This window comes from Nicotiana tabacum, chromosome 10, assembly GCF_000715075.1.
Source record: "Nicotiana tabacum cultivar K326 chromosome 10, ASM71507v2, whole genome shotgun sequence".
Taxonomy (NCBI): domain Eukaryota; kingdom Viridiplantae; phylum Streptophyta; class Magnoliopsida; order Solanales; family Solanaceae; genus Nicotiana; species Nicotiana tabacum.
In genome coordinates, this window is record NC_134089.1 from 125337315 (window position 1) to 125355185 (window position 17871).

Here is a 17871-nt window from a genome sequence, read left to right on the forward strand (position 1 = left end):
TAGGATTATTGGAAACTAAAATAAAGGTAAGCAAGGTGGACCAACTAGCCAGCAAACTTTTTGGTGGTTCGGGGTATATCACTAACTTAGCTGAACATTATAATGGGAGAGTTTGGGTGACTTGGAGACCTGAGTGTTTTAAAGTTGATTTACTGAATATGTGTGCGAAGGAAATCACATGTCAAATTAATCATATGAGTTTACTCATAATGACATTTGTATATGCACATAATACTAAAGAGGAAAGGATGAGTCTATGGAGTTATCTGGAAAGAGCGAATAATGGAATGACACATCCTTGGATTGTGGTGGGAGATTTTAACTCTCTTTTAAACCTGGAGGATAGGATAGGTGGTACACCTGTTACTATGGTTGAGATCACTAAATATCATAAATGCATTGAAAATTATTGACTACTTGAATTCCCACGACTGGTAGTCGATACACTTGGAATGATAGACATGGGGATAACAGGATTATGTCAAGAATTGACTGCGCTTTCATCAATTCAGCATGGCTAAATATCATGGCTAGTTTTCGAGTACAATTCCTACTAGAAAATATTAGTGATCATTGCCCTTTAAAATTGACTCCATATAGTGCACAAAGGAAGAACAAGGATGCTTTCAAGTTTTGTAATGTGTGGTCCTCACATCCAGATTTTTTGGAGGTAGTTAAGGAAGGCTGGACGCAATCAATCCAGGGGTGCAGCATGTTTCAAGTTATGAAGAAGATGAAATTGTTGAATGTTAAATTTAAAAGTTTCAGTAGAAGATATTTTAGTGACATTGTAGCAAGGGAAGATGAAGACAGGTTAGCACTTGCAAAGATACAATCAGAATTGCATAGAAATCCTCTTGATACTAGGATTCAACAGGTAGAGAATGATCTCTTTCAAAGGTTCAAGAGGTCATCCGATCTTGCTAAGGTTTACCTCCAACAAAAGAAGTAAAGTCACATGGATCAAATTAAGTGATGATAACAACAAATATTTTTTCTCTTTGATCAAACACAGGAAATTGCAACAAGCAGTTCTTCAGTAGAATGGTGACAGATCAACAAGAGATAGCAGATGTATTTGTAGAATATTACCAGGTGCTACTAGGGACTAAAGGGGGTAACAGAATAGCAGCTTTTCAGAGCTTTATGAAAAATGGACATACTTTGACTACATCACAACAGCTAAAGCTGGTGAGGCAATACACAGCTGCTGAAGTCAAGAAGCAATATTTAGCACTGAGGAAACTAAGAGTCCAGGTCTGGATAGATATGGTAGTGGGTTCTATAAAGCATCATGGCCCACTATAGGGGAGGAGGTGACTCCTGCAATTCTGGATTTTTTTGACAATGACCAACTCCTAACTCAGATCAATTCAACAAATATTGCACTGATTCCAAAGGTGGAAAACCCTCAGCTTGCCAGTTAATTTAGACCAATATCATGCTGTAATGTTATCTACAAATGCATCTCAAAGGTAATCAGTAAGAGACTCAAGGAAGCACTTTATGCCTTGGTTGCTGACAACCAAGCTGCGTTCATTGAAGGGAGATCTCTCCTACACAATGTACTAATATACCATGATTTGTTGAGATACTATAATAGGAAGACTACACCTAGGTGTTTAGTGAAAATTGATCTTAAGAAGGCATATGATATGGTTAGCTGGGATTTTTCAGAAGAGATACTCAGATGTTATGGATTTCTTATACCATTTATAAAGCTCATTATGGTAGGTGTAACATCAACTTCTTTCACTATCAAGGTTAATGGAGAAGGCTATGGATATTTTAAAGGAAAGAGAGGGCTCAGACAAGGAGACCGTATGTCTCTTCTCTTTGTGTTGGTTATGGAATATCTGTCAAGAGTTCTAAGGCAAATGGGTGACCTGCCAGACTTTCAATATCATCCTATGTACAAAAGCACTAAGCTAACTCATCTTATTTTTGCAGATGACTTAATATTGTTCGTTAAAGGCACCATAAAGTCTATATACAGAATGATGGAAGCTATCAATCATTTCAGTGGCCAACCTGGACAAATCACACATATTTTTAGCTCGGATAGAAGAGGATTTGAAAAAGGAAATCTTGGATACTATTGGATTTTCTCTTGGCTCATTACCTATGAGGTACCTTGGACTCCCCCTAACTTTAAAGAAGTGGAGCAAAGTAGAATGTCATCAGCAAATGGAGAAGATCACAATGAGGATCAACTCTGGATACTCAAAGCAACTTTCCTATGCTGGTAGATTACAGGTCATCAATGCTGTGCTTTTTTCTGTGTATAACTTTTGGGGAGCTGTTTTTATACTCCTTCAAACTGTGTCTAAAGCAATAGATAGGAAGTGTAGGGATTACTTATGGGGCAGCACTGAAGAGCATAGGAAAATGTCTTTGGTTGCTTGGAAAAAAGTCCGTCAACCAAAGAAATTTGGAGGACTTAATATCAAAGGATGCAAGCAATGGAATGTGGCCTCTATAGGTAAGCTATTATGGCAATTGGTGACAAAAAAGGATATGCTATGGGTCAAATGAGTACATGGTATATATTTGAAGACTTGTAGAGACATATGGGCTCATAAGCCACCTATGGATTATAGCTGGTATTGGAAGAAGTTGAATGAACTAAACGAAAAGTTGGCACAGTGGTACACGGGCAACATTTATAATCTGGCAAGTAGTGGCGTTTACTCTATTTCATGCAGCTACATTGCTATGGCTGATTTGAGTACAAGGTTGCGAGAGGCAGAGCTGATTTGAAGTGGACTTATGCTGCCAAGGAAGCGTGTTATGTTATGGTTAGCAAATTAAAAAAAAACTGCTGACTAAGGAGAGATTGATGAAGTTGCATATACCTCTCTCAGGAGATACTGCATGCTGTTTATGTGGGATGGATGTTCTGGAGATGCACATCCACTTATTTGCAGAGTGTCAATGGATTACCAACTTAAGAGCTGATCTAGTTACTTGGTCTGGTATCAGTATCCCTACAAAGAATGTATCTAAAACATACAATCGATAAGAGGTAGGCGTTGGAGAAGTTTTCGAAAAAAGTTGCAGCAGCTATTCTTGGTGCTATGATCTACTACACCTGGCAAGCCAGGAATTGGAGGATCTTTAAATAAATTTGCTTAACCACGGAGTTCTGTGGCAGTCAGATTAAGAAGGAACTACAGGCTAGGATCAACACACGAGCAGGCTCAAGGTAGGCAAGAAACTGTCAAATGTTAGTTAGTCGATTTTGTAGTCAGAGCAAGTGTAAAGTAGGCTGTTTGTGTTTTTTTACCCCTTTCTTCTTGGGGTCTAGTATTACTGTTTGGACGTATACTAGATGCCTTTAGTGTGTACAAACCTTTGGTTGTTATGGTAATATTCACAGATTATTGCCAAAATATATATATATTTTACGGTGCTTAATTCGTATCTTGATTTCAAGGAGTTTTTACATGTATCCTTATATAATTTATCTGTAAATTGCTTTATCTCAACGATTACAACTATATATTTAATCAAAGTAAGAGCATGAAAAATTGTGCTTCATGGTAACAATTTCTTGTATTTATTCAGAAATTGACATAACAGAAACCTATTCTCCCGGGACAACATTTAATAAAAAAAAATAGATTAAACAAGCTTTTATTGGAACAAACAATAAAGAATTTCACACCACCATAAGGAAAACATCGAATCCCATAAACCACCAGGCTATGCATCAATCTTCAAACCTTTGGAGTTGATATAATGAAGTGCCACTTCCTAATTAAAACCTTGAGCTCTTGCACTCATGAGAATAGCCTTGAGGAAACCTCTTTTTATCAGCACAGTAGTTGTAAACCATGTGTCTGCTCTGCACCCATCGGACCCTATTCCTGCCCTTAGCATCAAGTTCATGATTTTGCCATGCCTTAGCATTGCCTGCAGAATCAGTGGACTTACATGAAGAGGCCCCCGATGTGACTGCGCAACCATCAATTTTGAAGTTTCTGTAGTAAGCAGTGAAAGGAGCATGTGTCCAGTCAGTCTTGACTCTGCCTCCTTGTGTAGCCCACTCATCTGCATTCCATAAGCTGCAGTACACTTTCATTGGTTGGCTCTTTGGGAATGGAATGCCATTGCTTTCATGGTTGTTGTACACTCTAATTGGGATGTTATCTACCAAGAACCTGATCCATCATATTGAAAACAATGTAAGCAAAATAAAAAAATGTACGTTGTGGAGTAACAAAAATAGAATTTAACTAAAAATACTTAAACCATCAGATAACATACTGTCAGTATATAACATAATTATAAAATAGCTTACAGTATGCGGTTAGCGTTCCACACAATGGTGTAGGTGTGAAATGCTGCAGTTGGGTCGAACCAAAGGTGGAATTGTTGTTCTTTGTTTCCCTTTCCTTGAGAATACACGTTGGTGTGGACAGTGTAGGGCTCGCCAGTCGTATTACCCAAGAACTCGAAATCAATCTCATCATGTCCTTTTCCTTGTGAAGATAACTGATCAAGAAATAACGAACATAAAATAAAAATCAAATCACCGTAACATGGAAATAAAAATAGACTTATATTTATAAAAATCGAAAATTGAATAGCTTACAAAGAAGGTGGTGACAGTGCCAGCAGAGTTTCCAGGTACAAGTTTGAGTTGCATGTCAAATCTCCCGAATAAATACTCATTCTTGGATTGAAAACCTGAGCCAGAAAGTTTGTCAAGGGACAGAGAGAGACCTTTGCCTCCTTCTGTTATTTTACCACGTCCTTCGCCCCAAGTAATCTCTGCAAGATTATTAAAATTAGCTGATGCAACGACTAGGCTGCCCATTAGAATGGAAATCAGAAGAAAATGAGAAGCCATTGAAATGCTGAAGAGAAGATAAGAGTAAGAGTTATGATATATTCTTTAGGTTGCTTAAAGAGTCCTTTTATAGGTGGACTATATATGAGGGGGCATTATTCCTTGAGAACATGAGAGGAAGTAGAGGCTCCAAATGGAGGAAATATGGGCAACAATATTATTGAGCTGGAAACCTTAGTTTATTCGTAATCATTGCGGACCAAATACTTGTTTGCGCGTGGTTTCTGTTTTTGACCGATTATAGGGATATAATTTATCCAACTATTAGTACTTAAGCCACCAGTGCTGTCCAATGGCGGAGGCAGGATCTCCACGAAGGGGGTTCAAATTTTTTTTTGTAGCTAGTGGGAATTGAACCCATGACCTTATGTAGATTTTGAACCCCTTGACCACTAAACTACACTTTTGGATTGTGTTAAGTGTGTTCAAAACTTAATATATAAAGATAAAAAATAGATTTTGCCTTATATATACAGTGTAATTTTTCGGCGAAGGGTGTTCGGGTAAACACCGTTGCGCCCCTAAATCCGCCCCTGTGCATGGCATGTGAATACGTGAGCTAGCTCTATTTTCTCTGTTTACTTAATTACATGCAAGCAGTAACAAAATATACTTTTTATTGAATGGATTTTATCCTTACATATGATGGATATAAATGGAAAGGAAATAGGCTCTACAAGTAATTATTTTAGTTAAATTATCAACTTGATTTTCAGAAACACATGGAAGCATCCAAAATCATGCTGCCATGAGACGACCGAACATGAGTTCCTATACCAAACATTATTTTGGAACTAAATAATTCATGACGGTGCTTAATAGGAGATATCTGAACATGAAAAGATTTGGAGCTTAAGGGGTGTCTAAGGAAAATATTTTCCAATTTTTTCACGTTGGTTGGCTTAAATGTTTTGTAAAATATTTTCCTCATGAACTAAAAATGTTTATCCTATCAAGCGAAGGGAAAATATTTTCCAAAACTCCTTTTCAACATTTCCCACCCTATTCCTCATCCCCACAAAGAGTACTTTCTTTTTCAATATTGGTATTTTAGGATAGGGGTGGGGGTGGGGGTGGGGGGAGGAGCAGAGGAAACATGGAGATGGGAAAGGGGAGGTGAGGAGAATAACATAAAAATTATTTTCCTAAAAAATATTCTACTCCATTCTCTAACCAAACACTAGAAATATTTTTCCAATTTTTTTCAGTCGCCAATCAAACAAAAAAAAATTAATGATAAAATCACTCATTTTCCTGGAAAACATTTTTCTTTCTAACGGACACACCCTAAATAATGTGTGACTACCTAAATATTTAAAATTGTGATCCTAATCGGTTAGCATGTCCTTTCATTCTTGATTGCTATATGTTATCTAGCTTCATTGTCTCCAAGATGGATGCAGCAAGATGATCGGAAACTTAATTCATTCTAGTCCATGTGCCCCCAAATAATTGACCAAACATTATAGTATATGATTTCATAAAAAGAATTGACTTATTCTTCCATAACGCTTATTAATTTTTACCATTCAAGAATATTACATGTGAATCCATTTAAGCATTTCGGTGCTTTCTCTTCTTCTTCTTCCTTTTTTTTTTTGTTTGGGGTGTTTTTTCTCTTTGTTGTTTTGTTGGCCATCATGAAATATTATGAAGTTTAACTTATTGAGTCAGTTAATATTGAGGACATAATTTTCACCATAGGTGACATTCTTCTCTCGATCATGTTCATATAGCATGGTTTAATTTGTAGTAGTACTCTTTGAACGTCAAGAAATCAAAACTCACATAATAATTCACGTAACATCCCCCTGGCCCTTTGAGGTGTTTGCATTTGAGACCTCAAAACTTAAATTGCAACAATTATGCCATCGGCCTGGATGCTCCAGAATGGATCAAATTCAACTTCACAATTTCAAAATTTATTAGGAGAAAGAACAAGAATGGAACTTTTTGAAGTAATGGTTCTGCACATATATAACAGGGAGCATTCCCCTCAGATGTTGTGGAAGCTTAACTGGTTATAACTATAGGATCAAATTATAAATTTGGTGCTCACAATGGAAAGGATATTAGAATATGTAATTTTTTGCCTTCCTTACTTGTTGTAAAAAGAGAGGTAAGGTTTTATGTCCCTTCTCCATGTGTTTCCTTTTTGAATATTATTATTGTTTATCCATAAAACGGTATAATTGAATTTGTTACGTGGTTTATAAACAAGCGAACTGATTTGATGCTACAATGGTAAATAAATAAGATTAAAAGTAAGACTTAACAATTAAGATTGAAAAAGATGGCAAGCCTAGCTCCGAGAACAACGTCTTCGAGGACATAAATAAGAACAATATCGAAAGCAAATAAAATTATTTTAATTGAGAGCAAAAGTGTAATACAACACAAGTTTTGCTAAGAATTTCGTATGTAACAATGGTTACTGAGCCTGCTATTTATAACTATATCTAGAAAAACAAGATCCTAAGATCAAGTCTCTCTTAAGTGACAATAAAGGGGGCCATTGATGAATATGAAGCGCAAGCCATGAATGCAAATATTCTCAGCAACGACTGCCCATTTAATGTCAAAGAATATTCTTTGAATGCTATCCGATGGCAAACATTTGAACCGCTCCCATTAACCAGGATCCTTTCGGGGTCTATTCGATACCACCCGCTACTGTTGTTCCGGGTGCTAGTTATCACGTGATTCACCTTTTACCTATCTTCGGTTTCACGCGGTGTGCTATTATTTGATCATTTATTACGGACCAATTTTACCCTATACAGATAGTTCCCCTGCTTTTCGGTAGCATATCTTTGTGTCCCCGAGAAGTTCGTGAAGATCTCTTTCTTGGCGGAAAATCTTCTGAACAGTCTCTGACGCTTGAAGGACGCACGTCTTCTCACATTTAATACCCCGAACACGTGTTGCCTCACGATAACAATATTTTTGTTGGTTCTCGGGGTAATCATGACCACGATTTTTGGCATCTATATCTTTACTTATACTCATCATTTTACCTCTTTCACTTCCAATATTTTCATAAGTTATCATATTCTTTGCACTCAAGCTTCTTTTGCTAGAAAAGCTTTCATCTTCTCTAACTTTCTCAAAATTTTACTGCTCTTCCATTACCATGGCTTCTTCTACTAAATCTTTTAGGAACTCTGGTTTCCTCTTTGGTGGAGGACCGAAGAGAAACAAAGACAAAGAAGTTGGCATTGATGATGATCCTCCCACAGTAAGCACCATTATACCCAAACACCCGAGTATCGTCAATGATTTCCAAGAGAAGTTTCCCTCTGCGTCCCCACGGATTTGGACCATTAGAAGAGTCCCCTATTCTATTTTCCCTTACAGTATTCTTGCTATGAAGGAGGACGACAACTACCCAGACCTTAACATCCTTGCTCTGGATTTGATAGAGCGAGTTACTTTCACCAAGGAAGGTTTTACGTATGTCTATACATACTCGTTTACCTTAGGTCCATTTTCGTTAAAAAAAGGGCTCGGCCCCATGATTTTGGAGTGCTGCCACCGGTATTAGGTCAGCTTAGCACAAGTAGACCTATCTATATGGCAAACTGTGGCTTGCCTATGCTGGTTATGCACTTGAAAATGAAGGAGCCTCTCACCTTGGATCATATGTTAAATCTCTACTCCCCCAAAATCTTCCGTGGGGGAGTAATAAATTTCAGCAAGCGTGACCACCATGCTTTGCTTACCAGCATGGATGATGATAGTGACTATGGATGGATGGAGCAATTTGTCATCATCACTACCGGGGACATCATCCCGACCACAACTCCATCTTTTCCTGAATCATGAACTCGTTCTCGTAAGTTTGTAATTTATTCAACTCTTTTCTTGGTAAAAAGACCATTTTCCATCATTGTTCATCTCTTTGTTTCCGTTGTTACAGCTGCCCGGTGGACATCACGCGGGTTCAAGGCCTAGACCGTGGGTTCAGAAGATTCTGGATATTACAACACCAGAAACCTGCCAGTGGAAGGAAATAGCCCCCAAATACGGATGGAAAGCCAAGAACCATGGTAAACCGAGTCCTTTTTTTTGTTGTCTTTGCATGAACACAAGTAATTTTGCTAAATCCATGCTTTTCTTGATTCAGGACTCCCGCAGGGCTCTATCACCTGCTCCGAGATGGATATTTTGATTGACCCTTCGGAGGCTGCGAGGGTGCTACAAAGTGCCCTTGTCCGAAGTTGTTCCCTCGAATCTGCTTCCGATGGTGGTGCTTCTTCTCGGAGTCCCCATCCAGAGAACAAGCAGCGAAAAGGTGGCGTTCTTCCTCAGTTGGGGATAAAAATAAGAAATAAGGACCGCAACAACCGAGCCGACCATAATGGTTGTTGTCTAAGATGAAGAATCCAGTGATGAAGTGTCTCCCCTCCAAAGAAGAAGAATAACTTCATCAGCTTAACCGGATACTCGGTAGGGAAAGCTTCAAAACTTGACCGTAGAAGAGGTCCAAGCGCTTTGGGGTGAGATAATTCTGGTAGATAATTTCAATTCCCGCTATCCTGTCCCTGTTGTTGTTTATGATCCAAGGAGATCGGATCCCAGGCCTTTTCTACCTTCGAGCACTAAGCAACCAACAATCAACATTGTTCCTATTGTAGTTGCTTCTCAACCTTCAACGTCAACAACTTCACGCCCTCTACACCAGCTGCACCTTCGTCACCGGCACCCACTACATCTGCTCCACCAGCAATAGACACTTGAGAGGATGTTGCTTCTCCTCCCAGGTCTCCCAACCACAGGACTTTGACAATTACTCACCCCCTTCTCTAGATCCCCGAGGGAGGAGGCATTCCCCTCTTTTAGTTTTTAAGGGTGTGTCATCCGCTGTCCAGGTTGGTGGAGCTTGCCAACTACCTAAAGCCATTGGCTTTAGAGAAGGATAAGAAGAAAATACAATCCCTTTCTAGGGAGTGCCTGTTGGATAATGCAATGCATAATGCGACAACGATATCGTACTTGCTCTCTTATAGCTTTTTTCTACTTACCTGTTGTAATGCAGTTTCTAACCTCGATATACTTTTTACCAACCAACTTCCTTGCTTCCAAGGGCCTTCAAAGATTGATTCTTGATAAAGAAAGACTTGTCTTTGAACGGGATAAACTGTTGACTAAAAGGAATTAACTTGTTGTATGCCTCTCCGTGCTGGAGGAAAAAACTGCTAAGGCGGGCGAGCTTGAGGCCCGGTTGCAGCAATGTGAGCAAGAAGTGATGTCCCATAGCCAAGAACACGCATAACTTCAATATGCTAAGGCTAAGTGGGATGAGCTTCAAGATACTGTACTTGCTTCTGCGGAGCGTGAGTCTGCCTCCGAGGAACAAGTAAATAACTTGAATGCAACCTTGAACTCTAAAACCGAGGAGGCCAATGCCACTGAGGAGAATGGAGCAAAACCGGTTCACCTATCTATAATTTCGTGATCTTGATTCTAACTTTGGTGCCAGGAGATTCGAGAGGGTTAGCCTTCAAGCTAGGGTTGACAGGCTTAAGGCAAAGCTCTAGTACCAAAGGTATTCCCTCGTATTTGAAAAGATCTATGCTATGTATCATATGAGGAAAAAACATTGGAAGAAGCCAAAGCGGGCATCATTGATATTGATAATTGTATCGCCAAGGCCCGAACATTGGAGTTAAATTCTCAAGAACGTCTTCCTGCTCAGCCTGACACAACTAACTCTTCAAGCACCAATTTCGAGTATTCGGGAACCGAGGATGAAATTGAAGAGAATGATGATGAAGGCCCAGGTCCCGATCCGACGGCTGACCCCCCTTCTTCATGGGGGGGATGTAGATGCCTCTCTCCCCCGGGCTCCGGCGGCAATAGCATTTAGATTTTTTCCTTGTGTTGTTTTTCCCCTTTTCCTTTTTCTTTTTTGTACTTTTGTAATTATGCCAAACTTTTCATCGTGTTTGGCACTTTGATAAATAAATAACAATTTTGCTTAAGTGTTGTGCAAGATACATTTTCTTTATCGAATAAGTTAAAGCTTCGGGCATATGTTCATCCGATAGCTTCTGATTTCGGGCATAAATTTCTTTGAAATTAACCCTTTACTATGAGGGTTTCATAATACTGGGACCTCTTATGTTTATGGTGCTCTTGAAGAGGACGTCTCATGTTCATTCCAGCACAAGCATTTGAAGCTTTTTGTTAACTTTCAAATGATAAAATCAACTCATCGTTTGGACAAGAAACAAGATAAAAATATAAGGGATTTATTTTATTCCTTCTATCTTCAAAAGTACATAAGCATTCGTTTGCTTAAAAAAACCGCCAATACTTGTGGCTAACTTGTACAACTTGCTTCTAAGGGGTTGGTCATGCAGTCCCCAGTTCCGATGAGACATTATTGTTCCCGCTTCTCATAGTCACCGATTTTTGTGGCATTCTTGCTACTGCATATAATACTATTCACCCCCAGTGTTAAATTGCGAAGTATGCAAATTGGAACACAGAAAGTTTTGCTCTGTCCGTGGAAACAACTCGTAAATGGTTAAATAGTCTTTGGTTCATTGGCAAGTTATGTTTCCCATTAAGAACTTGCCATTGAGCCAAATATTATTTAACCACCCCATAGTTGTTTGTGATTTCAATGCCTTGTCATTTAAAGGTCTTAACCTTGCTGATGATGTCCTATCATAGTATGTTTTTCGTTGTTGCCTCGTTAAAAACCTTGCCAGAAAAACCCAATTGGGACAAAACCTGGTCGAAGGGAAAAAGAGTCCAACATATACTTTCACTATAAATAGGATCCATCAGTAGTAATACCTTTCAGGTGAGTCACGTTCCAATTTTTAGGCAACTTGACTCCATCTTGATTTTTCAGCTCGTATGATCCTTTGCTGGTGACACCTGAAACCCGGTAGGGGCCTTCCCACGTTGGACCCAGCTTCCCAGCGTTGATTTCTTTAGTGTTTTGAGTCACCTTTCTCAAAACTAAGTCTCCCACTTTTAAGTATCAGAGATTGGCCCTCCGATTATATTGTCTCTCCACCTTTGTTTTTAAGCCATCATCCTCACATGTGCCAAGTCCTTGCGTTCATCGAGCAGATCCAGCTTCACCAGCAATGCCTCATTTTTCTTCTTTTGCTTGGGAAAACCATAAGGTTTGTTAGCTTCCACATCATACACAATAGAGATAAAGGTGTCTCCCCCGTCTTGACTTTGTTGTCGTCCGGTATACCCATTGCATGCCCGGTAACTCTTCGGGCCACTTTCCTTTAATAGTTTCTAACTTCTTTTTAAGGTTTTGGATAATCACCTTATTGGTTGATTCCGCCTGTCCATTAGAGCTTGGATGGTATGGTAAGGATATAATCCGCTTGATTTTCAAATCTTCGAGAAATTTTGTGACTTTTGAGCCTATGAACTGTGGTCCGTTGTCGTAGGTGATTTATTCCAAATTGGCATTTTATGTGTTCCCATAGGAAGTCGACCACTTCGCGCTCACTGATATTTTGATAAGGACCAGTTTCAACCCATTTAGTGAAGTAATCAGTTAAAATTTAAAAAGAATCTTACCTTTACGGGATCCGGTGGTAGTGAATCAACTATAACTATCCCCCACTTCATGAATGACAATAGAGATAGTACTGAATACAAGAGTTCCGCCGGTTGGTGCACCAACTGTACATAGTGCTGCCACTTGTCGCTTTTTTGAACAAATGTCTTTGCGTTTTGTTCCATCCATGGCTAGTAGTATCCGGCCCTAACCAGCTTTAGTACCAACGAATTTGCATTGGAATGGTTCTCGCAAATTCCTTCATGGACCTCTCTCATCACATAGTCTGCTTCCGAGGCTCTTAAACATTGGGCCAAAGGGCCTTGGTACGATCTCCTATATAATTGCCCACTCATGAAGCAGTAGCGAGCCGCTTTGGTGAGTAGTGCCCAGGACACCTTTAGGTCTTCAAGGAACTTTCCACGCCGAAGATATTTGATGGACGCATTCCTTCAATCTCATACTAGGTTGGTTGTATTCACTTCACAATAGCCATCTACATCTAGTACTGAATGTAGAAGTTGAACGACAGTACCAGATTCAGATTCTTTCATCTCTGTAGACGACCTCAAATTAGACAAGGCATCTACTTCCATGTTCTCTTCTCTCGAAATGTGTGTGATCGACCATTCCTTGAATCGTGCAAGCAATGCCTTAACTTTATTCACATACCACTGCATGCGTTCCTCCTTTGTGTCAAAAATCCCGTGCACTTGGTTTACTACCAGCTGGGAGTCACATTTGATCTCTATGACCTTGGAGCCAAGTACCAAGGCCAATTCAAGTCCTGCAACCAAAGCCCCATCTCGACTTCGTTGTTAGTTAACAGAACGGTCTTAATGGCCTGGCTTAGGGTTTTCCTCCGAGGGCGTGATTATAACCACCCCGAGCCCGGACCCTTTTCCATTGGAGGCTACATCCATAAACAAGGTCCAAACTCTTGATGTCGTTTTCGACACCACTAATGCTTCTTTAGCAGCTAGGGGTATTAACACATGACTGAAAGCGACCACAAAGTCGGCCAAAACTTGTGATTTGATTGCAGCCATGGGTTTGTATTCAATATCAAACTCACTAACTTTGATTGCCCATTTAGCCCAAAGTCATGACAACTCAGGATTGTGAAGAACATTCCACAAGGGGAAGGTTATCACAATGGCTATCGAGTGGCACTGAAAATAAAGCCTAAGCTTTCGATAGATGACTACGAGAGCTACGACCAACTTTTCGAGGTACGGATAATGAGCCTCTGCTCTTGAATAAATTTTACTAACATAATAGACAGGAAATTGCGTACCTTCATCCTCAGACTAAAACGACACTTACCTCTACTTCAAAGACTATTAGATATATCACCAATTGTTCCCTTCACTAGATTTTGATAGTTACTGGAGGCTTGATAGGTAACGTTTCAAGTCTTTCAAGGCCAGTTGACATTCCAGAGTCCACTCGAAATTGTTCTTCTTCTTCAGAAGTGAGACGAAGTAATGATATTTTTTCGAGGATCAAGAGATGAACTTGCTTAAAGCAGCCAATCTTCCGATTTCATTCCCTCCGAAAATAATGTTGATAATCAACCGAGGAGGGTATTATGGTATCTTCGAGGATTCTATATTGTCCACACTACGACCATAATTGTTATTGGACCGATCGCTTAAGAACTCCCTAAGATGGCCATTTTTCAAGAACGTCACCACCTCTTCACGTAAATGCCGGCAGTCCCCAGTTCTGTGGACGTTAGTCCCATGATAATCACACTATAGGTTAGGATCCCTCTGGATGTTATCATATCAGATTGTCTTTGGGAATTGTGCTTCTTTGATATTCCTCAATGTTGATACCAATTCCACTATGCTGATGTTGAAATTGTAATTCAACAACCTAGGATATGCAGAATCCCGATCCCCTATACTTCTTTTTCTTGTAATGACCTACTTCTTTAGCCGCGATCGGTTTTTCTATCGGGAGTGAAATTATTCAAGGACTGGAACCCTTTGCTGTTGCATCCCTCGGCTCTCTCATAAGGCAAGAAACGACCTTTAGAAGATCTTCGATCCACATCGAAATCACTTTTGAAATTATCTTGGTTCTTGTCTTGGTCCCGTCCTCTAGCCGATGTCATGAACCCGAGATGATTGTCTTTTATCTTTATTTTTGACTCGTAATGGTTATGAACATCCACTCATGTAGTCGCTTGAAATTCGAGCAAGCTTTCCTTCAGCTTTCTCGAGGCGTCAAAGCTCCTCGATTTCAAACCCTTTGTGAACGCCTCCGTTGTCCACTCACCTGGTACGACGATAACATCATCCTTTCTTTTTGGAACCTGATCACGAACTCCCGTAATAATTTGAACTCATCTTGTTAGATCCTAAATATGTTTGCCTTGCTGGCATGTACCTTTTTGGCCTTGCATGGGCCTTTATGAAAGAATCTGCAAATATCTCAAAAAATTCAATTGAATGTTTGGGTAAGAGTGAATACCATGTCAGGATCCTCTTTGTGAGAGTTTCTCCGAACTTCTTCAGTAGAACCGATTTGATCTCATGTTGAGCCAAATTGTTTCCTTTCACAATCGTGGTAAAAGTTGTGATGTGCTCATACGGGTCTAAAGTTCCATCGTATTTTGGTATATCCAGCATCTTGAACCTCTTCGGAATTAACTCTGATGTCACACTTAGTTTAAATGGCAACTGATTGAATTTTTTGAATTTGGGCCCTTTAAGACTGGTGGTGTACCCAAAATCTGATCCATTCGGGTGTGAGACTCCTTCACGTTTTTACCCATCCATTTGTTATTTCCCTCATAAATCTTATGAGCTCGATTTTGAAGGGATCATTAATGTTATTGTTACCAGATTCGCTATCGGTCTCTCCAACACCGTTGAAACCATCCGCACCCTTCATGGTATTATTATCAACTCTTTGAGTCGTTTGGTTTGCAGGAATGCCGGGAGGAACCGGACCCTTTCCGTTTTCATTGTTGGAAGCGCCTGACAATGTTTATTTCAATTCCGTCATCACCTGATCCTACTTTGGCCCATGATGGCTTTCTATTGCTCTCTTAGGATTCTTACTATTTTTGCAACGTGTTCCTTTTCCACATCATTGAAAGTTGGCTCCCGTACATGTCAGGGGTACTGTCCTTCACGAATCGGGGTTGCCTCGTCCCCCTCGTTGCGGTGTCGTTGATTGAATCCTCATGTTGAGGTACATTTTCATGTCCCTCAATGTTGTGTGCGATGTTAACATTGTTAGCTTCCAATGTCGATTTCTTGCTAAGGAACAAAGAATCAAACAAGTTAGTAATAAATGCAAGGATCAACTCAATTACACAATTGTCTAAGCTCTACGGTGGGCGCCATACTGTTTACCCGTAAAATAGTACAGTTAAATTTGTTACGTAGTTTATAGACAAGCGAACTGATTTGATCCAAAAATGGTAAATAACCAAGCTTAAAGTAAGACTTAGCAATTAAGATTGAAGAAGATGACAAGCCTAGCTCCGAGAATAGCGTCTCCGAGGACAGAATTAAGAACAATATAGAAAGCAAATAAAATTATTTTAATTGAGGGAAAAAGTATAATACATCATAAGTTTTTCCAAGAATTTCGTATGTCACAATGGCTACTTAGCCTGCTATATATATCTCTATCTAGGGAAACAAGATCCTAGGATCAAGCCCCTTTTAAACGACAATAAAGGTGGAATTGATGAATATGTAACTCTGGCCATGAATGCAAATATTCTCTGCAACGGCTATCCATTTAATGTTAGATAATATTCTTCATTGAATGTTATCTGATGGCAAACATTCGAACCATTCCCATTGACCAGGCTCCTTTCAGGGTTTATTCGATACCACCCACAACTGTTGTTCCAGGTGCTGGTTGTCACGTGATTCGTCTTTTACCTGTCTTCGGTTCCATGTGGCGTGCTATATTTGGTCATTTATTACGGACCAATTTTACCCAATACAAATATACATTTGAATTCTGCAGCCTATACCCCATAATATCGAGATTAAAACAAAAATAAGTTATGGCATCAGCCTCAGAGCTCGTTGACAGCATTTGGGTGCTTAGAGTTGCCAATAGACTAGATAATCGGCCGATTCAAAAAGGGGTGGATCGATAAGCACATATGTGGTTTCGGCCGAATTCAATAACTTTTACTCAAATAGTATATTTGTGTTAAAAGATTATTCAATATAAAAATATTGAATTTAGAATTCAGTTTTTAGCATTTGAAGTAGTTCTAAAATTCAGAACCCATAAAATTAAAATCTTAGCTCCGCCTCTAGATTCAAGTCTCATGGAATTTCCACCGATGATTTTTTCTCAATTGAATTAATTTCATTTTAAAAACCTAATAAAAATAGAATTTAATAATCTGATAAGGGATTTCTTTATGTTTGTTTTAATAGTAAATATCTAAAATTTCTATGTTTCTTACTTATATTGACCTCAAATCATTTGAAGCCCAAACACTAGATGTTCTAGCATATACAATCACGTTAATCTGATTTTTGTTGAAATATATTTTTTTGTCACCAAATTTGAGGGAACTACTTGGATTACGAGATTGGGCACGTCTTAGAAATGAGGGATATTGTTTACCCATAAAACGGTGTAGTAGAATTTGTTACGTGATTTATAGACAAGCGAACTGATTTGATCCAAAAATGATAAATAGACTAGATTAAAATCAAAGGAAATGGCAGGACTGGCTTTGGTAGTGATGACTCCGAGGACAGAAATAAGAGCAATATAAAACAGAAAGTAAAGTATTTTATTTAGCTTGATAATGGAATGTTGCATAAGTTTTGCCAAAGATTCCGTGTCCTACAATGGCTGTTGAACCTACTATTTATAACTGGATATAGAAAAACAAGATCCTAGGATTGAGCACCTCTTAAATAACAATAAAGGGGCCATTGATGAATATATAATGGTATGTTATGAATGTAAATGTTCTATGAAACGGGGGCCCATTTAGTGCCAGGAAATATTCCTCATTAAATGCCTCCCTATGACAAATATTCGATCCATTCACGTTGATTGTGCTTCCTTCGGGTCCATCCCATACAAATGAAAGTTGTTGTTTCTGGTACTAGTTGTTACTTAGTTTATCTTCTGCATGTCTTTGGTTCTACTTGTCGCACCATCATTCGGCCATTTAATATAAGTCAATTTTACCCTATAAAGATAGCCCCTACTTTCCGGAGGCATATCTTTGTGTCACCAGGAAGTTGGTGAAGATCCCTTTCTTGGCGGAAAGTCATTCTGCAACCTTCTAAATAGTCTCTGATGCTTGATAGGACGCACGTCTCCTCGTATTTAGTAACCCGACACATGCTGCCCATGATTTAGAAATATTTTTGCCAGTTCTCGAGGTAATCTTGACCATAATTTTTGCTGTCTAAATCTTTACTTGTACTCATCATTTTACCTCTTTCACTTCCTAATTTTTCATAAG

At 39.1% G+C, this 17871-nt stretch overlaps 2 protein-coding genes across 2 annotated transcripts; one reads left to right on the plus strand and one right to left on the minus strand.

The window, feature by feature from the left end:
* The first annotated feature begins 478 nt into the window (after positions 1–478).
* Positions 479–3022, plus strand: LOC107819178 (uncharacterized). Its single transcript, XM_075223932.1, has 5 exons — positions 479–928; positions 1033–1257; positions 1476–2129; positions 2257–2482; positions 2865–3022. The coding sequence occupies exons 1-5, from the start codon at positions 479–481 to the stop codon at positions 3020–3022; spliced, it is 1713 nt and encodes a 570-aa protein (XP_075080033.1).
* A 514-nt stretch (positions 3023–3536) lies between these two features.
* Positions 3537–4898, minus strand: LOC107819183 (xyloglucan endotransglucosylase protein 7). The gene is made up of 3 exons (XM_016645272.2): positions 4598–4898; positions 4304–4497; positions 3537–4163 (listed from the first exon to the last, which is right to left on the minus strand). The coding sequence occupies exons 1-3, from the start codon at positions 4853–4855 to the stop codon at positions 3761–3763; spliced, it is 855 nt and encodes a 284-aa protein (XP_016500758.1). The 5' UTR covers positions 4856–4898; the 3' UTR covers positions 3537–3760.
* Positions 4899–17871: the final 12973 nt, after the last annotated feature.